Below are 25822 nucleotides of genomic sequence, written 5' to 3' on the forward strand. Positions count from 1 at the left end.
GTTATAAGCTTGTGAGTGTAATCCCTTGGGAACAGCTCCTGGAGGAAATCCATGCGATTCAGAAAGTGGAAACTGCTTCTGCAAACGTCTCGTTACAGGAAAACACTGCGACCACTGTCTGGTTAGTAACGTTGTTCAACTATTGCAATTATTTATTTACATTCTTTCTTCTGTACTTGCATGGGAAAATGTTGCTCTGTTTAACCTGAATACAGTAGGAGTAATTTTAATTAATGAGAACAGTATGGCCGTCTACCTTTGGCTGGGGTGTGCCTTCCCACAGACCAGATTTTGTTCAGCAGTATCTTGTTGTGTGTATTCTGTTCATTGTGAGTGTTTCTTAAAAGGAATGGAAGTCCTTTTTATGGAACATTGGAGACCTGCTTATGTTTTTGTTAGTCTATATCATTGTCGTAGTCATTTTTGTTCGTTTTGTCAATATTGGTGGAAGGTGGCTCTTTGTACTCTACCGTGTGGCACCTTTATCCAATAGAAATGTGATTTTCCATTTCATGGCTAGTAGGGTTAGACTGAGTAGTGGAGAGGAGTATAGGAGGACGCATTGCTGATTTTGTAGGATCGCTTCATGTAGCTGATGCTCATATTTTACTGTTGCCTAAAGGTTGTGAGCTTTTTTCTGTTGATGTATTTAATGAATCAATCAAGAGAAACGCTGCCTCTTGTGTAACCAAAGCAATGCATTGTTTGCTTGGTTTCAGTCAGTCTCTTTCAAGTGTTCTCTGTATGTTGTGTATGTCCTGGAGGCTTAGTATTACTGAAGACCATTTCATTGCTATCTAAATTGTATTTTCATGCTGGGTGAAAGCGGAGGTGTACGATTCTTTTGAGCATCTTCTTTTGAGTTGTGAATAAGAGACATTTTTTTTTTTGTATTCACCATAGCTCTTTCAAGCGGTTACATTTGTGAGCATATGTAATGGTTTGTCTGGTATGTTCAGCTGAGATATAGACAAGATGGTTTTGAGTTTTGGGAAAGGTGTGTAAAAATACAATTGATCTTTGTCTGGCATATGGTGTACTACTTTCAATACCTAATGTTCGATTATCAGTGGCGGGCTTAGTTACTTTGTGTTTAGATGAGTTGTAACTTGAAAGATACGGCCATTGTTACTCGTTTGGACTTCAACAATAGGGAACGTAAAAATTGATACACTTCGTGGTCCTCTTTTTTGACACAAGTGGATGATGGGAAAGGTCTTATGTATTTCTACCTGGTCAAAAACAATGCTTTAGCTCCTTTGCAAAGGATTATTTGTCTAGAATTTCGCTATGGTATGTTTTTTTCACAGGGGCAACTTCTAAAGATTCTTGGTGCATTGTGGCTTTTCACCTTTCCTGTTGAGGCCTGCACTGTGACTCTGTGATGTCACACTTCGTTTGATTGATTGGCCTGACTAAATCGGAGTGAGACTAACCATGGTGCATTGTAGGCACCTATCAAGGATGCCTCCGATTATTCCAGTTTGGTGCTGTTGGAGCTGTTCTGTAACTGCAAATATAATGCCCATGGGTGGTGAAGACATACTTCAGGAGAGAGATTTTAGGCCTGGAGTGTGAATGGGCATCTACTGATTCTTGGCAATTGGATCTGTGTAACCATGGGTAGAAACTCTGTTGCAGACCTCAGGTGGCGTCTTTGGTGATGTTTAGATTGGAGGCATTCTAATCCCATTTTATGAATTGCCTTTCGCATTAATTATGCTTGGTACGTTGAATGCTGTTCTGAGAAAATAGGGTAGGTTAAGTAGTGGATGCAATGTGGGTTAATGTAATTTCATGTCTTGATGAGGAGGGAAGGTCTGGCTGCTGAGTTTTGTGTTTCTGAGCCGTTATTGTTATTATTGTTAATTACTAATTCCATAGAGCACAACCTACTATTAGTGTGGCGTTGCTTCAAAGACTAGGTAGAAGCTTTCGGTGTAAGGCTACTAAAGGGACAATGTGTGACAGAGTTCACAAGGACTACAGGCAACACCAAATGTAGGGTTTGCTTCCTCTAGCAACATTTAAAAGTACAATAAAACGTTACATTGAGTCTTCAGCAGAGCAAAAGAGGCCCTATTCGTTTATTTTATTCTACAAATGACAAATGGAGAATTATCTTCCTAAATAATATTTTTCAGCAACATAGTTTTACAGAGGACAGTGAACTATGGTATTCAAATAAGCTGTGCTGTGCTCGGAACTCCCAAAAAATTGAAGTGAAGCCTCTATTTGCAAATGGGTAACTTGGTGTTCTTAACACAACCTGCATGTAGAGCGTCACATTTGAGATACCACCTTAGTGTATTGTTTGATTTCAGACTGTGACAAATTATTTCAGTTTTGATCTTGTACACAATTGAGTGGTTGAGCTTCCAGACATTGTTGTGGGATTCGCATCTTGTGAGCAGACTCCTCCTCAGTTGGATTCACCCAACCATGAAACTTTCGGTTGGTCTAGATGTCTGTTAACACAAGTGTGCCAGTCACTGCCAGTAACCATTGTTGATAACGGCTGCCTTCAAGGCACACCAGTGAGCAATGGAGCCAATACCAGGTCTGGTCTGTCGGGTCCAGCCAGCCTGTGGCCAAATGTTAGTTTAGTTATTTTGCTTTTACCTTTTTCTGCCATGAGGCATGTATGTGTACGTGTCGTCCTTTCAATGACATATTATGATTGTTAGTATGTTCTCCTTCAATTACCTTGTTCCCGACTTTTATCTAATTCTCTTCCAAGTAACCTCCACTTTTGTATTATTTTAAAATAAATTTCACTTCAGTGTTTTAACAGTGTTTACACTTAAGACTGGCTTGACAGTCCCACTGGGACTCTTTTTCAAAACTTTGACACCTCTCCTGCATCATTCTGCACTGCAGGGTGCCCGATTGGATATGTTCTCTCTTCCAGCATTGGGATCCGGTTGATATTTCAATCAGTAAGATCCTTCTTTCAAAGCGATTTGATGGCAGTTATCAGCAGTTTATAGTTGTTTATCAAAAACCCAAAATAAAAATAAGTTAAACAATTTATAGTTCTTGCCATCTCTGCCATAGACTTTCTTTCTTGGTTCCATTCTGTGCATGTTTAGATCTGGAAGTCTACCAACCCAGAACCTACAGTTAATAGGCTCCACCATCTTGTAAAGGCCTAACTCGCACGTTTGATATGTCTGTTGGTTAATAATCACCAGCCTGAACAAATAATCCAAATATGATTCAGGTGCCCTGTACTATCACCTTGTTTAGCATTAATATAAAATAAGACTATTTTATTGTAGATAAACGTCCTCAACAGAATTGTTTAAAATGCTTTTTTACACTACTCTGGCAATCAAATTCTTGTATATTTTGAAACCTACAGTAATGCATTTGAAGTTCAAGCTATTAAAGCAGATGTGCAATACATAATGGTCTCTTTTCAGGACGAATGATGGCTTTCTGTTATTTGCCATTTGAGATCATTAATGGTACTTTGTTTCTCCAGCCGGAGCACTGGGGTCTGAGCAACGATTTGGATGGATGTCGACCCTGCGACTGTGACCGTGGTGGAGCATTAAACAATAAGTAAGACAACCTTTTCTTTCTCTTGTAGCCATTCACTTTCTGAAACTCTGCATGACAAATCGATCTTACAAATGAGCTAAATTAAATGTTTTTTTTTAATGGCCGATTAAAAGCTTCGAATGCACATACGCAACCAACTTTAACTAATTTGTTTGGATAAAAATCCTTTCAAAGTTACTAGTCTGCTGAAGGGTAGGACATCACAAGTCTGACATTTACAATCACAGTGCTATTTATTTGTAGCATTTTATACTCTAATTTAAATTGAATTTGTGGCTTGAATGAGTGCTGTAGCAATAGCCCAGGTGGTATGGGGGGCATGGGGCACAAGCTCCATGGGGCCCCCTCCAGCACTGTGCACCAGCAGCGGGCTCCATTCCTGAGAGCTCCTGACTGGGTGCAGTGCTTGGGAGGGGCCTCCATGTACTTTGCAGGTGGCCCCCTTAAGTTTTGTTATGCCTCTGCCAAGGATATGTAGTGGGGCATGACCAAATGGAATCGTGGAATGGTTTGAGTAAGTGTCAACCTGTAGGAGACCGCTGATGAAACTGATGTAGACCAACAGGCTAACCGAAGTTATGGACAGAAACTGAAAAAAGACAGTTATGGCTGCTAGCAAACTGAATGCTTTTACAAGTAAATGTTTTCCAATTTTTTCTCCGTATTTCATGAGCTTGCTTCGGGTTAACTGAAGCAGGAGGCCTTTCTGTTGCCTCGTCGCTATATTAGAAAAAGGTTTATTTGCTTGAAAGACTTTGCACTTGTGTAGACTCTACAAGAAAGTGCATTTCAAGGGCATATGTTGTAAACAGATCAGCAGTAAAAGAATATTTCAGCATATGCATGCTTTGCTTGATCTGGACGTCTAGTCTTTGACTCAGACATTACAACTTATTTTTCTTCAAAGAAACATAGAGTCTCGGTATACTGTGTGTCTCCTTCCTTAGTCAATGAACACATGGGTTCACTGTCTCTACCTTTAAATGTTTTTTTCTGCCATTGGGATCAGACTCATTTAGCAATTGCTCTAAGAGAAACGCGTTAGCTTGCAGTAATTTTGGGCACTGGTGCAGTTCATCGGTTGTGGCGAAAGAACAATCAAGTTTTACTATCTAATTTGCTATCTGAACTTTGAAATCCGGTCCTACTTTTTTTCAGTTGTCAAAAACATGACCTCGGAGAGTGTCGACAGATGGAGCATACTCCTTTCTCATTCTGACCACATTGGTAATACAAATTATCCCTTGGCTGATCACTAAGCATTCTTTAATGCCTTTGTAGGAAGCTGACTCTTCATGTGACATATCAAGAACCTGAAATACCGTGTAAAGAGTCCAGGGTTTTCTATGCAGTCCCACAGTGCTCTATTAGGGGTTAGTGTGGTTGAGCAGCCTTGGGCTTAACACAGAGGAGTTCACAATATTTGTGAATACACACAATGATCAATAAATGACATGATTCAAGAAGGAGATACACACCAATTGATAAAAGTAGCAAGTATCTTTATATATATTTAGGCATCAGAGAGAAATTGTTCAGGTATTTAAGTTTTTAAATATAAATTCTTTTCACTTTAAATATTGGACACTTAGTGCAAAGTTCTGCAATGTTATCCTCTGGAAGGAAGAACAAGGTCTGCAAATAAGTGTAGTATAGTGACTTTCAAGACCAGACTCCAGGAGTTAAGGTGAGTGGTGGGCAAGGTCCAAGGTTGCACCAACAGAAAACATGCGGGCGGCCAGGTGCAGGGTGCAAAACAGCGTTGGGAGCCCAATAGTTTTTCTATGGAAAGGCTGCTGGAAGTCCAGTCAGGGTGATTCAATAGGGGGGGGGGGGGGGGGGGGGGGGGCAGGGGTTCAAGGCTTGCAATGCTCGGGGGTGTAGAAACACCTGGGGTCCTCTTCTCCATGGCCGGGTGTGTGTGGGGGGGGAGCTGGGACGGATGCAGCAGTGTTTGTAGGCATCAGGTTTTCTTACCAGGAACAGTCTCTGTCGAGGGGGCCTTCGTGCAGAGGCTGTAGGCGATGTCTGTCAGTCCATGAGGGGTAAAACACACTGGACTCGAGCTCTGGAGGGCTGGGGGACCTTGTTGACACCGGTGGCTCACCTCAACTCAGGCCGGAGGCGACCGGTGCAGTGGTGACTTCCAGTAACCGATGGTATGCTGGAGGAGCGGGGTGCATGGGTGGGGGCGCGCAATAGGGGTTGCATGCAGGGGGGTAACAAATTGACACAATAAAAAAACTTACCTGCAGGCCTCCCTGTCACACTGTTCTTCACTTCTTCAGTAAGGCACATGCGTTGAATGCCCTGTGGCCAATCCTGAAGCTGCTCTTGCGCAGGGCGCATCAGGATTGGCATGATTGCCCCCAATTTGCATTACAGTACAGACTGAGTCTGGGTCTGCTCTGTCCGACCCAGGTCCGTTGTTGGGTTGGAGAGAGCTTTCACTGCGCATGATGGTTTGGCTGGCCAAAGACGGCCGGCCAAACCAGCATGCGCAGTGATGGGAGTGCACTACCACTCCCGCCAGTGTCTGTCACTGCGAGGCCCCTCCCCAAGATTCATCTAGAAAGGAAAAAAAAACAAATGCAGTTTTATTTTTCCTTTCCTGACGTTTTTGGGGGACGCTCCTAGGCCATAGCAGAGGAGCTGCCACAGGTGGCTTCAAGTGTCCGGTTTAGGCGGTTCCGGAGGACTCGGAGTCTTTGCTTTAGGAGTTCCTGCAGGATGCAGGGAACGGTTCTGCTGTTCTATGGGAGGTAGTGGTCTTTATCAAAGGCCGACAGTCCTCCTAAGGTTCTGGAGTCAACAACTGCAGGACAATTTGACTTTGGCACAGTTTTCGATGAGGGATGCAGAGAGGCTGATAGGGTTGATACCAGGTCAGTTGCTTCTTCTCTCCTCTCTACTGTTGCGGCTCTTCGGTGTCCACTCTCTTCTTAAGTCATCAGGATCTGCTTCTGTGGTGTAGGGAGCTCCCCTAAGTACTGAGTTTAAGGATGTTAGGGGAGTGTAAGGTAGTAGTCAATGGGCTACTAACTCTTCGGGTCACTATACCCCCTATATGACCACTTCCTGTGGGAAGTGGGCATAACCCTGTCCCAGAATTATTCCTTAGTATGCTTTCACAAAGTTGGCTGCTTCTGAAAAATGGTGTCCACCTCACTGCAGCCCACCTTAGGGGTGGTACTATCCTGGAGGTGTCATGCCTACCGACTAGCTAATTTTCCAGCCTGTCCCGGTACCCATTAATGCCCCTAAATATAGTTTTCAGGGAAGCCCCAGGAACCAGTAAATCAGAATTGATTGAGTCAGAAAGGAGGAGGGCACCGTAGAACTTCAAGAATGAAGAACTGAGGAGTGGAAACTGACTTCGCACCAACCCTCTGGCCTGCATCTGTCCCCGACAATTGCTACTAAGATGACTCATCCTGCAGCTGTTCAGCTTCCAATAGTCTGGGAGGGTGCCAGCACATAGCAAAACAGCCAGCATCTCCCATGGAGTAGCTGAGCTACTTCCCTGCATCCTGCAGGCACCAAAATGCAAGCTCTGGTTTACCGAACTGCTGATGCCCAGGCTCACAGATAGAGGAGATGTTCCTTGCTCCCAGATGTCATCCCCGTCTCCCCAGCAAGTTATGTTATGTTAATCAGACCTTTTTAAGCGCATGGGCGCCCAAGGGTTTCATGGCGCTGACAGTGAGGGATATTGATAGCTGATAACCTATCCAGATGCTTGCTTAAACAGCCAGGTCTTCAAGGCTCTCCGATACTCCATAAGGTTAGTGCAACTCCTGATCGCCAGAGGTAGAGCGTTCCAGACCTTCGGGGCAAGGTAAGCAAATCTGCACCCACCCTGACGCTTCCGTTTGAAGGAGGGTATGCTGAGAAGGGAGAGGTGAGCTGAGCGAAGGTTACGGGAAGGCTCATGTTTGATAATCATGCTGTTAATGAACATGGAGCTTTTCCCGTGCAGGGCCTTAAAAGCCAGACAGCCTGCTTTAAAGATCACCCGTTGGACCATGGGTAACAAGACATTAGACCCTCCAGGAGCTCTCCAGCACCAATATCCAAGGTACTGAACTCCTTGCAGCAGGACACCAACCCCACAGGGACTGACCAGCTGACTAGGGACGTCAGCACTGCAGAAGCTATCACCCATAGTGGCCAAGCTGTCCTGTTATGTCCACATCTCCAGGTCGTTACCTGAAGCAAGTGTTTCTGACCGCCATGACCCAACACTTCAAAGCACCTCTGCACCCGAGCCCCACAGCCTGAGTCCAAGTGACCCAATGGTGTCCCTAGCACCCAGGGACCCCCAAGATCAGAGCGCACCTTTGAGGTCTGCCAGACTGATCCCCTAGTCCCTACCTGCAGCCTCTTTCTGCAGGCTCACAGAAAGTGAGTGCTTCTGACTTCCGCGACCCACCGGACCAAAGACAACTGCACATGAGCCCCACAGCCGGAGTCCAGGTCAAAGTTGCATCCTGTCTCCAGAAGACCTAAAGACCAGAGCCCCCATTTCGGTTCAAACTGACTGGCCCTCCAGTCTCCACTTACAGCTTCTTTTGCAAGAACTTTTTCCCATTGATTTCAACAGGCTGCTGACACCCAAAAGCACCTCTGCACCCGGATGACCCAGAGCCGACCGAAGTGACCTGTTGATGGTGTCTTGGATCTTGGTCCCTACTTACTTTAAGTCCTGAAGAATAGTCTTTTAAGTTGTTGTCAAGGGGTCCTATGCAGTGTATGTTTGCCTCATAGGTTAACATTAGCCCGAATACAGTATTATCTATTTAAATGCTGAAAACCTATCTTAAAAAGTACTTATCTGATAATGAAGATCTTGGTACCTAGAATAATGTTTTAAAAAAGTCTGCGTTATTTTAATACATTTCTTTATTAAGTGTGAGTCCCATTTATTGACTGAGTGGGTACAACAAATGCTAAGCACTGCCCTTGGATTAGCCTAAGCTGTTCGACCACTGTACCAGAAATCAGATCACTTGGGATTTTTGAAGAAAGCTCTGTAAACCAATAAGGGTTGACTGGACTCTCTACACTGTGTACTTTATTTTAGTGCACTAAATAGTCAGCCAGTTTCCTACGCTGCCATGTAGAGGCATTCCAAATTTAGAAAAGCCTTTTTTTTATATTACTGCTGGTAACCCGGTCTGATACCCTAAGGTGATCACTGCTAGTAACGATGCACGGTGTGGCCACTAATATAATCTTCTTTAATGTGCTCACTATTATAGCACTGATAATATTAGCTGCATGAGGGATTTTAATTGAACATAAGTAGCTCTTATTACAGAAAAGGTTGCAGACTCCTGTCACAGAGGATGAGGACAACATTTTGGTCCAGTTCCTAGCCATTCACAAGGGTATGTTCAAGTGGATCCCCGAGCGATCAATCAATCAAGTGACTTGTAAAACGCTCCTACTCACCCTGTTAATGTCGCAAGGCGCTGGGGGTGAAGGGGGGGGGGCGCTTGGGGGAGGTGGTAGGGGGAGAATTTCACCTAGGGCACTGTGGTTCAGTCGAAGGTCTTGAGGTCCTTCCTGAATTGAGGCAGTGACAGTGATAGCCTGTGGTGGAGAGGTAGGGTGTTCCAGGTCTTTGTTGCAAGATAGGAGAAGGATCTTCCTCCAGCTGTGGTCTTGCGGATACATGGGACAGTGGGCAAGGCCAGATGGGCGGGGCAGAGGTCTCTGCTGGGAGTGTGGAATGAGAGGCGGTGGTTGAGGTATGCAGGTCCCATTGTCATGTAGGGCTTTGAAGGCGTGTGTGAGGGACTTTCAAATGATTCTTTTGTTGACTTGGAGTCAGTGGAGGTCTCAAGTGGCTGGTGATGTGGCTGCGGGGGGATATTATGGATGAGTTTCGCGGAGGCGTTCTGAATGTTCTGCAGTTTCACTTTCCCATAGCATGGGGGTCCTTGTAAAAACAGACACCAATACAACGATTTATTGCTTACAAACAAAAGAGGATACCCATTCACTTCTGCTATCTAACCTGGCCCAATGTATCTGGTAAGGGGCAATCTGCTAGAATATCCGTCTCCTTGTAGAACATCTTCCACAGGGTTGACAACAATTTTGCAGAGTAGTTAAGCAGGACACATCAACTAGTCCAGTGGTGGGAACTCCATCCACAAGTCTTATACCGGTACATCCACAAATAGGGAAGCCTAACCATCAATATATTCATCACTACAGGAATGGCAAAATTCTCAAACTTCACCTCCAGGTACCCACATTCACAGTCCATGTGCACTGCACCCTGGATGAACTAGTCAGGGATATTTTCCTGCACTTTCCCACCTCTACTGCTCGTTCCATAACTGTTGAGAAAAATGAGGCAAGTCTCCATGACCCTCATTCTAGTGGCATCAACAGTGCCTGACAGCCTTGGTATTCTATGCTAGTCCCCACATGAAGAGACCAACAGCATGGCATAATTCGGGCCTCGGACTCCAAATAGCTCAATCACCTGTTTTTAGAGTTTGGATACCTACTTCTCTCAGATGGCGGGTATAGGAATATTGCAAGAGGCATGTAGACCTACCACACGTACCTGCTGTGAAGCAAAGTGTAAACATTTTGCTGCTGGGAAGAAACTGCTTTACAGTTGATGCATAGAATGTTATTCTACAGCCACACATGCGACACACAGAAAATGTTACCCTGTAGTCGTCTATTTGCAGCATGTAGTGCTGCATATTCACATGCACCATCTACTCTCACCTTTCAACCAACAAGCGATGGACAATCTAAAGATGTTGTCAGTGCCATTGTGATTTGTGGATTAAGGGAGGAGTCGCCCAGTATCTTGTGACTCAAACCCTTTTCAAAGAAAAACAAGTTATAAAGTTTAATGGCAGGAGTATGCAAAGCATGTGAATCTACAGAATTGCGCACTGCAAACAGAAGCTTACAAGATAATATTTTCCATTGATCTGCATTAGAGTTATCAATAGAAGGCATAGCTCATCAAATGGGCAAATATCTTAGAGTTCATGGACCCTCTTTAATATGTGTAAGTCATATATATCATTAAATTGCATATAGATGTATCTTGTGTCTGCATGCATTTTTACTTGTACTGCCGTTTTCTGGGTGGATTGTGGTGTTGCATGAGCAGGGTTAACACCCTACTCAACCAACAACGTTCTATCATTTGAAATTCTTGGTTGTGTTGAAGGTGCATGTATTCCTAAGTCCTTTCAATGTCTTGTGCAGGGGTCAATTTAGAGAATTTGGTGCTCTAATAAATGTGTCCAGCTTTTTTAATCCTTTGGGTTTGAGGGTAAGTATTTTGTAATTTAATTTTTTCCCACAGATCTGTGCATGCATCAATCCCGTAGACAGTGAATGTCTCAATTGTGTGTGTAGGATTTTCTTTTTGGCTTCACATTGGCCCCAGATGCTTTTCTTATTATACATTTTTATCCCCAGTGTCAACTTCTAAAATGACATGGATGATTAGTTATTTGGGTATTCTCACTTTCCTTCAGTTCCTTGGGTCTGCGTGACTGAGGCATCTCCAGAAAATGTTTCAGCTAAGCCCCTGAGCAAAGCTGCCCCTTAACAATAATAATAGGCTAGTCATTGTTTAGCCAGGAGTAAGGTTTATATGGAGATCTCTAATTGCTTATTTTGGCGACTGAACACCAACAGTCATTTTTTACAGTCTCATGTCTTCCTACATACCTAGCTCTGCTGGCTCATGTGAGACTACTCAACTCGTACTCCACTCCAACTAAGCAGCTGCTTGAATAAAACAAAGAGGTGATCCTAGATCTCCTTGGGTGCTAGAATGTCGGACCGTTTCCATGGACCCGCAACTTCCCTGCTCTAGATATCAATGATGTAATGGTGTTTAGATGTAATTTGATTTTGAGTGATGATTGCCCAGGAAGACCCATTTAATTCTAAAAGGTATAATTGCAACAAAGAGCCATAATGTGAACTATGTGCATTAGAGAAGACCGTTAAACTTTGAATTGTAAATCTTACCCTTGCATCATTCGTGTTCAGAGATATTTGTCTGTACATGTGTGATGAATATAGCATAATTGAGTAGTTCTAATATTTTCATTAAACTTGAAAGGGGAAACGTAAACGTTGAATGACACAGTACCACCCTTTAGGACCCCATTAGAGCTTTACACCAATGGATTTTTGGGGGCAATTGTGGCCTTGCAAGATCTTTAAGTGGTTTATTATCCAAACAAGTGATCTGGTATCTGTGCATGAGATGATAAATTGAACTGAAAATCATTGGCGCCGGTGATCATCTCCCACCTTTGAGTTTTGCATTTTGTTTAAAGAATACTGTAAGATGTAAACCAACTATTATGGTTGTTTGTTAATTATTTGTAAACTTCTATAATTGCAGTTGTTCATCAGAAACGGGTCAGTGTCAGTGCAGACCACACATGATTGGACGCCAGTGCAATCAAGTGGAGTCTGGATTTTACTTCATTACCTTGGATCACTACACGTACGAAGCGGAGGAAGCAAATTTTGGGCCTGTAAGTAGATGAACAGCTGGAAAAACTGAACTTGCTCATTTTCAGTTGCGAGATGCTAAGAGGTTCCTGATTTCTCTATCTTACTCCATAGGGAGTAAGCATTGTGGAGCGCCAGCACCCCCAGGATCGAAGTCCTTCCTGGACTGGAGTCGGGTTTGTGAGAATGCCTGAAGGGTCATATCTGGAATTCTATGTTGACAACATTCCTCATTCAATGGAGTATGATATAGTGTTTCGCTATGAACCACAGGTGAGATAGCTACTGAACTAGTATGACTGCTCAGCTGCGTATTTCTTTTGAGATCGAGATCTGTAGGTTTCCTAAAAGATACTGCTCATCATTCTGAGAATGGTAAATAAGCATCATCAATTTCTTTCATTCTAAAACCAGTGAACAGCACAATGCTGTAATTAATTGTTTTGGTTTATGTCTTATTGTGCCTGTTCAACTTTTTTTGGTTATCATTCGTGTTTTTCCTGTGCCTTCATTCAAATTAATGTTCACTTGTTCATATTCAGCTTATTGATCTTCTTGCTTGTCATGTTTATCTGGTTCATGTTTTGTTCTTTAACTTTTTCATCTCATTCTCTGTATTTTTGTACCTCTTGTGCATCTTCTGCAGAGTTATGGAATTTGAAGGCACGCAGCAGTGCTTGTTTTTGGCTTATACCCGAGCTACAAACTTGAGCTGTTTTTGTTGTGGACTCATCTTCTATTTCACTTTCCAAATGAAAACAGAAAAACACTGTTGCAAACTCATACTGGATTGAATTAAGGAATCAATAGCATCTAATAGCTCTTCCAGCTGATAGGTTTTCAATAAATAGCTCATGATAAACCAAAATGATTTTGGCGCAGGGCTTTTAAAAGAAGTTATGGACCACATTCTGTGGAAGCAGATTCTCTGAAGACGCCTCCGCATTGACAATAATGTCTTAATATAGCATTGTAACTAACTTTCAAAAGTTACACAGTTCAATTCAAAGACCTCTCCTCAGATACTGGTACACATTGCAGGCTTAGGCCTATACTAGGCGAGAAGGCCATCAATGACCAGTATAGTCCAAAGTAGAAGGGCTCACTGAGGGTAGAATGTTCTAAATTAAAGGAGAAGCACCGAGATAAATATTGGGGCCACTCATTTTCGACCTCAGCTTCTCTCAATGTCTTCAGAGAAGCTCACATTCTTGTGTTTTCAATCTAGTTAATCTTGTCATTTACTTTATCTTTCCTCCTTTTCTTCCTTTAAGTCTTGCCAAAGTAACTGTAGAGAATTATGTTGAAATGCAAGCAGCTGTGGACTAATTGCAAGCATTACATCTGGACTGATGTTTTTAAGAGTATTGCCTTAGGACATAGAACACAAGCTAATTAGACCATCCTTTCAGTTGCCAGAGCAGTGGGAAGAGGCTGTGATCACAGTAATTCGCCCCGGTGAAATTCTAACCAGCAGCAGATGTGGAAATACCGTTCCCGATGATGATAATCAAATTGTGTCTTTGCCACCGAGTTCAAGGTCAGTAGGAAATGGATGCATTAGCTTAGGCGAAATGCACTCTGATGTTCTACATAATGTGTAGTGTGGTTGTTATTGCTGGTCACCTCAGTAAATATTGTTTTTTTTATCCTTAGATATGTTGTCCTACCACGACCAGTTTGCTTTGAAAAGGGACTAAATTATACTGTTCGCCTAGAGTTGCCGCGATATTCCTCATTGAATTTCGATGTTGAAAACCCTTACACTCTGATAGATTCGGTAAGTATAATTCTCTTCAGTGCCGTAATTAATTTAAATGGAGACTATATAGCCCTAATTCTGCAACCTTTTATGTTACAACCCTAATGTAGATCTAATGGTTGGCCTCTGGTCAATGTACGTGGGAGTCTTTAAATATTTTGCATGTTGCAGAAACAGAGTTGCCAGATGTGTGCAATGATACATTTAGGGCCAGTTCAAGGGTTTATTTCATTGCAGCTTTTGGCAGTTGTAATGGTAGTTCATTGTTTAGGGACAGGTAAAATCTTGCTTTCCACATTTCACCACTGATACATAAATGCCCAGTTTTCCTGATCCATGTGGAGTGTGCTAGTTCTGTCCAGGTTTTTTTCTTTGAATTCTGAGAATTGTGGTCCTCTTTTATAATGGAATAAATAAGTCTACAAGTAACAGAATTCAAAGAAAAAAACTGGACTGGAGGAGCTCATCATGCATGGACCTGGGAAACCAAATATGGCTGCGACCATTATTTTATAGTTGGACTTCTAGATTATTACATACTTTGTTTTGAAATTATTTATGCAGTGCCCTATTTTGTTTCTCCTCTGTGAGTTACTCTAGGTTTCGCTAACTATGTTTCTCTTATAGTTGGATTGTTTTGCTCTCTCATATGGATGAGGTAACAATACTTGGTGGATTTGTCACACAGCAATATGTCGGTGCTCAAGGCATTCTTACTAGCTCTGAAGTTTTTTCTGCCACTCTGTGAGGCAACTGAGTGTATTTAAATAGTGTGATAGTACAACCTCACTGTGTAATACCCTTACCAATCACTTTAGGACCCTTAGGTTTCGTCTGTCAAACCCTCAGCTCAACCTTGGGTAGCTGTAGCACTCAGCAGTAAGTCTTTCACAGAGTAACCAGTATTGAGCATTTAAAAAGCACCAAAACAAATAAAGAAATCAGTACGACACTTAAGAAATCCGACACCTACTTATAAATATAGGCCGTATTTTTATAAGAATGTTGGCACCAGAATGAAAAAGATCCACCGAGTGCTCCAGAGATATGGATTTTACAAGCAATATTAAAATAGTGCAATTTCAATCAACCGCGGTCCGCAAAGATGGTGAGGAGGTCCTGGTTGCAGGGTCGACGTCCCATGAAGTCCTCTCTTGTCTGGTCAATGTCCAGTTGCCACTGGACTACAGCCCCTTGTCGCAGTCACAGGCCAATCCTTCCAAAAGTCAATACCTTTCCCTCTAAGGGTCCCAGCAACTCTCTGACAACACTCCTGGGTTCAGCAAACTTGGGTGCACCTCTGTGCATTGGGTCTTGGTCCTTGGTGCTGCACGGCAGAGATGGTAACAGCTTGAAGACTTTGGACTACTAACTTGCCCCATCAGGCTTCTTCAGCTGTAGTGTTCCTGTGTTGCGAACAGGGAGCCAGTCAGTTGTCCCTTGGAGTTCTCTTGGCTTGACTGGTCTCTGGAGACACCTTCTCCTTGAGCAGGAAACGGCAGACAAAGTCCCTTCCTTCGAAAACCACCAGGTTCAGTCTTAGACGGTGCAGCCTTTCTTTGCTTATACCTCGGTATTGCAAGGCAGTCCTTCTTTGGGCCTTCTTTCAAGTTGGTCGAGTTCTGGGTGCCTCAGGTGCCATATTTGTCTTCAGAAAATGCCCTCAAGGTAGGATGTGGTTGGTAGTCAATGGGCTACCAGTTTCCATCTCTCCTGATGAACCCTTCCTGGGAACTGTGGCATTTGGCTGTCCCAAGATGTACCATTCTGCCCATCACAACAAGGCGAGAGCCCTCCCTCAACACTCAGAGCTCCCTAGCCCACACCCAGAAGTGTGGCTACCAAGGAACCACATGCCCCTGGAAAACACGGTTAGACAACTGATTTCTCTCCAGTCCCCAGTGCCTGCTTGTCTGCCTTAACATTAGAGAGTCCCTCTCTAAGAGTTACCCATTTGCCCCTCAAACAGCTGCTTCTCCGTTCTAACTTGCCTTTTGGGCAAACACCTGTTTTACTTCCTGCTTGCAGGCGGTAACACCTCTTTCCCATGCAGGCTCCTATTATGTCCTTTCCTTTGAGGCATTAACACGTCTCCACAGGAGTGCAGAAAGATGTCTGTAGAACAAGCCCTGGGTACATCAGTAATTGGGCACTGAAACCTTTGGGCAACTAAAGTGGCAACTTCTAAAGTTGCACTTTGCCCTCCAGTGACATTACATTTTTTTGTAACCATTAAATCGGATTTAATGTACTAATACTTTTGATCCCAAACTGTACCAACCTTAGTAGTCCCATTCAGAAGTTAGCAGGGCTAGGGTGCCATTCAGTAAATATCCTTGCCATTGGGGCTGCTCGCCTTTCCACAATAAACATAACAATTTAGTGTTTTTACTGCTGACAGATGTAAAAGTACATGTTCCACTTTTTAACATACAGCACTCTGTCTTAAGGCTAATTAAGCATGCAACATGGGTGACTTACATGCATTAAAAAGGGATGTTTGGGCTTTGCTGTTACTTTAAATGGCAAAGTCGAATTAGCAGTTTTGAACTCTCCTTCCAATCTGTAGTCTGCAGACTGGGTGCCATGTTTTACCTTGTCCCACTCAAGGTGGCACAACGAGTCCCATAGTCCCTGGGGGGCACTCTAATTTACAGGTCCTGGGTACTCCTGGTACCATATACTATGGACTTCCAAGTAAGTTAGGCTATGCCATTTAGGTACAAGCCAATTAAAGTACACCATTTTAAGGGTCTAAGCACATGCACTAGTCCTGTATAGCAGGGCTCAGGGCATTTCGGAGCCATTATACCTGTGCCTAGTGGTCAAAATGGGGGCAAAAAATTGGGGGTAAACCTACAAACAACTTACTCCTTTGGCACGTTGGTGCTAGTATTTTCCAGAAACTACACATTTTCTCCTTGAACACCTAGATGGACACTCAGCCCATCCATACAATGGAGCAGGATATGGACCAAGTAACTAGTCACTGTTCCAGAACATCTCATTTATATCAGTTCCTATAATGGCAGTCAAATTAATTCAAGCTGACAGGCAGCCTCTCAATGCTGGCAGTTCGCTTAATCGTACATAGGATTCAGGGATTGGTAACATTAAGGGGTAGTTAGTGGTTTTTAGGGGCCAGGTAGGGTAGCATTTTAGTGCATTAAGGATTTTTTTAGGGTTCACAGAAGCAGTTGTTGATTTGAGCCATTGGTTGTCGGTGTGGCCCGCCAGCACTCATTTTTGGAGATTGACAGTTATTTGTCCCCATCAAACATTAATGTAGTCAGAATTTTAACAGTCCACCTTATTACATATATAACAGTAGTCCATTATACCATTATATCAAAGAAACTGTAAATTTAAGACAAATGCAACAATGGTGTGTAGCCTGGTCACCACTATTCGGAGGTAAACCTTTAATGTAAGGTGACACTGCCAAATGGATTGTAGGAACAATCAAAATATGTGAAGGATTAGGCGGAATAAATTGGGAGCATATACCGAGGGCAGTTCTACACAAAAAATTTAACTTTTTTAGCATACTTGGGTAGTGTGTCCGTATAAGATATTTGCAGCAGCCACCCTCCTGTTTCCTACATATATTTACTAAAGATTGTTCTATACATATCCTGGCAAAGAAGGAGACAATGTAGAACAGTCTTGACCACACAAAAGACGGTGAGAGGAACGCTTACAACAAGTCTAACCACTGGGACTCGCTCTGGGTAGCATTCCAACCCATCATTCTTTTGCGCATCATGCCATCTTGGTTCAGATCCAGCCATAAGCAAATCAGTCTTTTCCCTGGTTCAATAAGAACATTCCAGCCCAAACTGCCTGGCCATGTTCTCCCTTAACTGACACACGAACAACCAAAGACCAGGTTTGCCCTGATTGGGGCTCAAGAGTTGGTTGAAAGTGAAAAGTCACATTGAAGAAGTGGAAGCCTTTCAAGAGCATTTCTGTGGTGTCGCTAACATTGCTGATTTCTGATAAAAGTCTTTTCTTTTTCTAAATGTTGTGTTGTCATTATTACAGATGGTTCTTATGCCCCACTGCAAGTCTCTGGAGATATTCAGTATGGGAGGTGCAGGTGATGAAGTGATCACGAACAGTGCCTGGGCTACTTTTCAGAGATATCGATGTCTTGAGAACAGCCGCAGTGTTGTTAAAACACCCATGACAGATGTCTGTAAAAATATCATCTTCAGTATCTCTTCCCTGATGCACCAGGGAGCACTTGGTAGGTTGACCTAAGGATTTTGATTCATACATCACGCTGATAGGTTCTTAAAATAACTAAATAAAACTCTATTTATTTTAGGTGACAAACATCCATAAACACAAATATTGGGAATCTTAAACATAAAAAAATGATTATCTAAAATTGCCCAAGCACTGCACAGGAAACCTGTCATGGCTGTACGTGTAATTGTAAACTAATTATAATTTGAAGTGAATGCTCTCAAACTGCTATTCAATCAAAATGCTTTTGATTTTAATTTCATTTAGCTGAATGATGTATTGCTTATAAATCTTCACACAATCTACTTTTTCTTCAGCCTGTGAGTGTGATCCCCAAGGCTCCTTGAGTTCCGTGTGTGACTCGAGTGGAGGACAGTGCCAGTGTCGTCCCAATGTTGTCGGAAGAAAGTGCGACAGATGTGCCCCAGGAACATTTGGTTTTGGGCCCAATGGATGTAGACGTATGTACATATTTACTAGTTTTCTGTATTTTTGTAGTTAAAGCATTTTCTGTCCAACTCAACCGCACTTTTGATCTAAACGTGAAGTGTTCTCAACTATGGGAATAACACGGTTTATAAAGCACGTTGGTTGTTCATTTGTCATTGTCATCAAAGCTTGCTAGGAAACGTTCAAGAAATTACTTTAAAATGAAGATAACAATCTAAGCTAGTACTTGAGGATTACTTTTAATTTCTTGATCATGTAGTGCCTGAAAAATAGGTATTTCTTCTTATGCATTGCCAAGACCTTGCCTTCATTTTAGTCTTAAGAAACTTCACTTTAATTTTGTGAGTGGGTCTTTTCTGCTTGTGGTTCCTGAACAAGAAAGTTAACCTCTCTGCGCCATCTTACTTTCTTCCCAACTTGCAGTCCCCTGATTATGTTCCATAAAGTCACAGTGCAACTGTATATTCTTCCTGAATAAAATTGTAATTCCAGGTCTGAGACATTTGCATAACTTGATGAGAAAGAAAAATGATTGAATTGACCAGGTTTCATGTGTTAAATTTATTCAACTATTTGAGTGAGATAACCGAGCAATTTTTTTTTTATATTTCCATCCTGTCTTTGGTGGCCAATCATGTCTCTTGTTATTCAATGCATTTTGTTGCTGCGCTATGTTAAAGCCCACTCTGTAACGTTACCTTCTTGTTCTGTCTCTGTATTTGAAATAATTATTCAAAACCGCTGAGAAGCACTATCCTCCACAGTCCTCCCCCGGTTCTAGTTCCCATTGGTCGTTCTCCTAGTGTGGTCCCTGCAGGGTGTTCCTGTTATCTAAGGGCTATAAAGGCATTCTTTGAACACTTAGTTACAAATATTGTGGTTGAAATTTTGTGGCGTTGACTGTCTCTATTCCTTCTCTTTGGTTTTGCCCTGACTTTCCCAAGACTGGGAGTCCCTCTGGCATTTTTGGAACTTGCATAGCTATTTTCTTGTCCGCTTAAGATGGAAATCATTTATTTTATTTATCCTGAACTACCACATTTCAACGTTCTGAAGCTGGCACATTACTCTGCGCTCTTCTGTGTACTGTCAACAAATCCTGTTGTTGGTCTGTTGCTCATAGTCGTGTGGGTCTAAGACCTCTCCATATATCTTAATGAAGTCACATGTGCTAACTATGGGTTTGTATGCAAATGGACTTTACAGACATGTTAAATGTGCATGCAGACTACATGCCAGTCATTCTCATTTTCCTCCATACCTGATAGTGGGCTCTACTAGTAAAATTCTCATCTACTCAGTGGTATGCATTCAGGAGTTTTGACACTCTAGAGTCAGGCACCACAGACCTAGACCCCATGAGTCTTTTGCTTGGCCTTGTGAGTATCCAAAAACATGTAATTCATTGGATCTAGATTGTCAGTAAATATAGGTGATAAACATGGTTGTCAGTAAAAACCTCAACTATTCTCTTGTCCTTTATTCCACTTTCCTTACCGCCAACGGTCCTGGATATAATTGCACTTGTATCTCAGTTTCCGCCTATGTTGTGTTATTACCACAAGTTTCATATCCAATATTTGTTTGAAATCTGGATGATATAGTAATTAGTATAATCGTACCCGAGATTCAAGTTGCATAAAGTGCAGTTGAACAAGACCTTTTCTCAATATAAATTTGGTAACATAGTGTCTTGCTCTACATCACCCTGTGTTATGCCAGGGTGCAAAGTGGTGCATGTTTTCAATCTGTTTTCTTACTTCTGTTTCTAGCCTGTGAATGCAGCATGCAAGGATCTTCCCATTCGTTTTGTGACCCTGTGACTGGCCAGTGCCCTTGTATACATGGTGCATATGGTCGTCAGTGCGATCGATGCTTACCTGCGTACTGGGGATTCCCGACCTGCAGATCGTGCAGTTGCAACGGGCATGCAGAAGATTGTAATCCATACACTGGTGAATGTCTGAATTGTGGAGACCACACCGAAGGTCACAACTGTGACAGGTAAATAATGTGAGCCGGTGATGGTTAAACTGTCATTTGTAGACTATTTTGGGAGGGTTTTATATGGAGCCTAATCAAACTTTCTATTGGAAGCTGCCGATTGTTGCCTCATGTGAGTCAATTTGGGCTGCAGGTAAAATTATATCATTTTTCTGACCTGTATGTTTTTATCTTTCTGTACTAATGCATGCCATATGTTGAGTTGATTGTTAGATTCAAACCTACCATTCATTTGGTGAACATTGTTCTTGGTTTGCACACATTTAACAAGAATTTTTGTTATTGTACTTGTGCGCATCAGAAGAAATGTCCCTATGAGAAAAATGGTTTGCTTAAAATTGAGAACCAATTAGAAGTCACTTTTTAAATTGTGTCCAGAAATGTATGTGGTACCCAAAAATGAGTTATGTGGAATGTCATACAAGCTTTAATCTTAACAGCTCAGGTGCAGCCTTCCAATGAAAGCAATGTTTTTTTGTTTCACTTTCCCATCTTTATTGAAGTTGCCCGTTTATTGATTTAGAGTTTGTTTGTGAAATAAGCTAGACTAAGAGCTCTGGGAGTCCTTTCACATTCCAAACTGGTGACCATGTGCTTTACCAATTTCGGGATGGTATGTCACAACTCATGCTCTTTTCCCTGCCTTCTTCCACAGAGTTTGGAATGAAGGGTGGCTTATGTAATCCTGTGCAACACATCACATTGATTGCCGATCTGTTAGTTGAGATAGAACTAGCGGTGGGTGGCAAACTCCGCTCTGCCAGCAGAGTTTGCAGAGTTTTGCCAACTCCGCTCTCTGCTGGGAATGCGGAGTTCGGGCAAAAACTCTGACTCTTCTCCGTGGCGGAGTTTGTCCCTGCCACCCTCGCCCAAGTTCGGACTAGCAAAGCAGCATTTACCTGGTCTGGCGTCTCCGCCATGCCTGGGCTGGGCTGTATGAAAAGGGATACCCTTTGCACCCAGACCTCTACTAACTGGAAGAAGGACCAAAGGACCGAAGGAAGACTGCCCTGATGCATTAAGGAACCAGCAAAGAGAGGCTGCACCGAAGAAGACTGCACCCACTGGCTAACGAAGGAAGGGATTGTGACTGCTGTGTCCTGCTCCAGGAGAAGCCGTCTCCAGAGCCCAGCAACGCCAATAGACTCCAAGGACCAGCTGGCTGGCCTCCTATTCGCAGCACAGGGACACAACAGCTGAAGAAGCCTGCTAGGGCAAATTGGTAGCACAAAATCTTCAGGCTTCTACTGTTTTGCAACACCAGGCATCAAGATCTGGTGCTCAAAGTTGCACCCGCGTTCGCTGAGCCCAGAGTGCTGTCAGAGAGTTGCCTGGTCTCTCAGAAGATGAGATATCCGACTGAAAGTCTAGTGGCGACTGTAGTTCGGCCAGACCAGAGAGGAGCTTGTGGGACATTCACCCTGCAACCAGGAGCCCTGCTCCATCTTCATGGACCGAGGAGCGTCTGCAGGAAGACTGTGTTGCATCCACAGCCTCCTGAGAGCATCGTCAGCATCTTTCATCCCTTGCATCAGGACCACTCCATAGGAATGCATTGCAACTCCGATAAAGTGCCTGGAACTGCTTGAGGAGTGTTCTTCTTTGGGTCTAACTGTTTCTAAGAGCACTGCTGGATTTGGTTTTACCAAGTACTTCTACCCTACCTACCACATTGACTCTGACCCACTGTTCCTTGAATGAGTTGAATTTGCCAAGGCTTGCTTATAGTAGAGTGAAAATGCATTGATTTATTAATTCTTGTAAAATCTATATCTCCGGAACCCTCTGGTGGAAATTTTTCATTTTGGTGTGTAAATTGATATCAAATACAGTCTAGTTTTATAAATTGGTGTCGGATTCCTTGAGCATTGTGTCGATTTCTTCTTCAATTATTTAGGTGCTGTTTAAATGCTTAACACTTGTTTGACTGTTTAAGCCTTGCTGCTCAGTGCTACCGCTCCCCCGGATTGAGCTAAGGGTTTTGTAAGTGTATTACACTGTGAAGTTGCACAACCACACCATATAATATACCCCATTTCCTCACAAAATCTCACAAGTCATTCTTCCCAGATACAGTTGTCAGGAATGCTTGCCTGTTGAGAGAAATGCATGCACTTTCCTTTGCAATAGACATGTTAATTTGTTTAGTTTTAGTGCTGGCTGTATCTGTGTCTCTGCAAATAGCTCACCCCATTCTTTGGTCAATCGCTACTCTAAACAATTTTATCATGGCCTCTCAGAATCAATTTCCTCTGGGCACTGTGGATTACTATTTTCCACAAGCCTTTCATATGTTGATGTTCTTTATTAGGGTCAAATTAATCCTGGCCACTTCAGCTGCAGTTGTGTACCCCCAAAAAGATTCAAAATGTTTCATCTCAGTGTATGCCTGGCAAAAGCAAAAACGCTTCTGTTCTTAGCCTAATTTGTCAGAAGCTGTAGATATTGACGTCTGTTTTGCTTTTGTTTGTTATGAAGGATGCCCAGCCTTCCTCTTGTCCTCAGGTGATTGTGCATTCACCTATACTTTAATGGATGGGATTTGTTTTGTTTTTATCTTTTAGGTGCCTTCCTGGCTATTATGGAGATCCTTTGCTAGGCTCCGGAGACCACTGTCGCCCTTGCCCTTGCCCAGATGGTCCAGAAAGTGGGAGGCAATATGCAAGTGGCTGTTTTCAGGATCGATCTACCTTGCATGTTGTATGCACATGTAACACAGGATATTCAGGTACACGGTTTGCCTGCAAATCAACATTTGTGTTAACATATACATAGTGTCTATTGGCATCACTTCTGAAAATCCAAACTCTTCCTGTACTATATCATGCTCAGCATCAAGTTTTCATATCTTTACACTTTTGATTGATGAGTGACACCTGCCAAGCTTTGAATATAGCTGGTAATCTTTTATTCTTATAGTGATGACATTTGAATTTACTTCATATTGAATTTCCTTTATCGTACAGTGTTGTCTCAAGAGTCCAGAGTGTTCTGTATGTTGATAAGCAAGGTATGTTTATTGAAAGAATGAAGACAAAGTGATGTTATATTTTCTCAATCTCTGTTTTTGATAAAAAGTTCCATCATTAACTATAAAGTTGTCATAATGGTTGCCTTTCAGTCCAACATAGGAAAGGAAGCAATGTGACTGAGCACATTCAGCCTAAGTGACTGACACTGCCTTGTGGCTTTATCCTGGTGAACATATAGCTAGCATTTGTAAAGTCAGGAGGGCCTACATATTTGCTTTGTCAATATTTTTCACACATTTATTTTTCCACACATGTGCATGAATCAAGCCACATGCATTTCCGCCAATGTTGGAATGTGATTTCTATTAAGGAAAGCCTACTCCAAGTACACCACCAGGCGTACAAATGCATCACAGTACATGTGCAACCATGCATCTTGTCTTTTTTCTTGAGATTGTGCCCTGGGAAGCTCGTCACACAAGGGTGATGTGGGTATATTCAACAGAGGGGGTATAGAGCAGGTTCAAAGATTTGTCAATAAGGTCCATATTCTGCCTGATGAGACCTGTAGAGGAGATGGAATGTGGGCGTCTGAATTGCAAAGAGTGAGAAGTAACATGTCAGGAGCTTCATGTAGTAGAGTGTCACTTGCTTCAAACCAGGAGGCCTCCTCCCTTCTTACATGCATGGTTCACACAATGGATGCAGTCTAGCTAGTCCAAGGGTTTTGGGAGGAAATCAATCTCACAAGGAGTAGAAACTTTGAATATCTTACCCATACCAGGAAGTGTAAGCATTTTATGGAAAACTATTTATTCCTCCGTTATCTACTAAAACTCTTTACAAAAAATCTGAACTGAATAACAGATTTGGAAATGTTTGGATGATGAGATGGTCATAATTTTTAAGTTTTCTGATTGCTTAACTCCACTCTGCAAAACATTTTAAATCTCGCCACAATTCTTTGGCAGAATAAGGACTTCATTGATGAATTCGCTGATCACGTCATCCATTTGACATGCCCACATGGCCCTCTTGGGTGACATCAACCTCCCAGAGAACGAAAGCTAAAAATATTTTTGAAAACCTTATTGGCACACTCAGTGTGGTACAGAACATAACCGAATCAACACACTCCAAAGGCTAAATACTTGACATTCTCTTCTAACCATTCACCAACAATCAAATGCAAACCAACCATACCTATGTAAGAGACTAACCACTTTGTTATCCATAGCTCCCTGCTAGTGTCCTACCAACAAACTGAAGCCAAATGAAAATACAAGACCAAACTTTCAACTGCTTTTAAGACTACTCCATCGACATCCTAATCCTTCAACTCATCTCTCAACTTCCAACATTCTTACACCAATACCCTTCTAATTGACTTCAACACTTTTTTTAAAGTTATACCAACATCCACACTCCAACTAAAACATGCAAGTACAAGCCAAAACCTTCAGCAACCTTGTACTCTAAATACCTCACTGACAATAAATGCTCCGTCTGTATACGAGAAAGAAAAATGGAACTCCCAATCACCTTGTGATCTTGCAGTCCCTCTGCATAATAGGCACTGGTCAGCACATCAGACAAAGCAAAGGACCATACCCACACCATCATGGAAGCCACCAATGGAAACAGAATGAACTTCAAGATAAGCAAGCACTGCATCAAGCCTCTTCCTGAACCTTTTATCCCTCACTCCATAGACCAGTAAAAGACAACCAACCTCTTGGGCAGTGAAGAAATATAGAAAATCTGACAGCACATTGAAAACCCCAAGTTCACTTCTCCTTTCACACTCACATCTTCTAGTAGAATCCTGCAATGTCCATCCTTCAAAAGCTCTCACCAATTCCTGTGAAAACAATGTCTAGCACTTGTCCTTCATCAAAGTGCTTTCCGGCGAAGCTCTTGCCCTTGTGTTCACCACTATCAATTCCTCACTCAAGGTATCTTCCCAGAAATGCTCAAGACCGGTCCGACCCTTCCACTCCTAAAAAATCCTACTCTAGACCTTGCCAGATATTGGCCCATCTCTCACCTACCCTTCATTGGCAAGATCATCGAAAAAGCTCTCAATGCTCAACTCCAAGATCACATCAGTGGTAAGCATCTTCTGCATGACTACCAGCCTGGCTTTCTGGGCATGCTGAATCATGGAGATCTCTGCCTTACACATCGCAGAAAATGCTCTTCTGACCATAGATGAAGATGGCCCTACCTCATCTCCTGATACTGATAGACATAGGCAACCATCCCACCCTCATCCACACCATGGTGTTTCAAATGA

General features: G+C 42.6%; 1 protein-coding gene across 1 annotated transcript in view; it reads left to right on the forward strand.

Moving 5' to 3' along the window:
- The window catches only part of LOC147666006 (laminin subunit beta-1-like), a gene marked incomplete at its 5' end in the record, with an annotated part of 280699 nt that overhangs the window by 112787 nt on the left and 142090 nt on the right, over positions 1–25822 (forward strand). The window contains 10 exons of the mRNA XM_086949328.1: positions 9–121; positions 3488–3567; positions 11975–12110; positions 12202–12360; positions 13500–13627; positions 13744–13867; positions 17894–18098; positions 18418–18561; positions 20323–20554; positions 23119–23282. Coding sequence (XP_086805454.1) covers positions 9–121; positions 3488–3567; positions 11975–12110; positions 12202–12360; positions 13500–13627; positions 13744–13867; positions 17894–18098; positions 18418–18561; positions 20323–20554; positions 23119–23282 — 1485 coding nt within the window. The remainder of the gene's footprint in view (positions 1–8; positions 122–3487; positions 3568–11974; positions 12111–12201; positions 12361–13499; positions 13628–13743; positions 13868–17893; positions 18099–18417; positions 18562–20322; positions 20555–23118; positions 23283–25822) is intronic.

Source organism: Lissotriton vulgaris, unplaced genomic scaffold (assembly GCF_964263255.1).
Source record: "Lissotriton vulgaris unplaced genomic scaffold, aLisVul1.2 SCAFFOLD_1018, whole genome shotgun sequence".
Taxonomy (NCBI): domain Eukaryota; kingdom Metazoa; phylum Chordata; class Amphibia; order Caudata; family Salamandridae; genus Lissotriton; species Lissotriton vulgaris.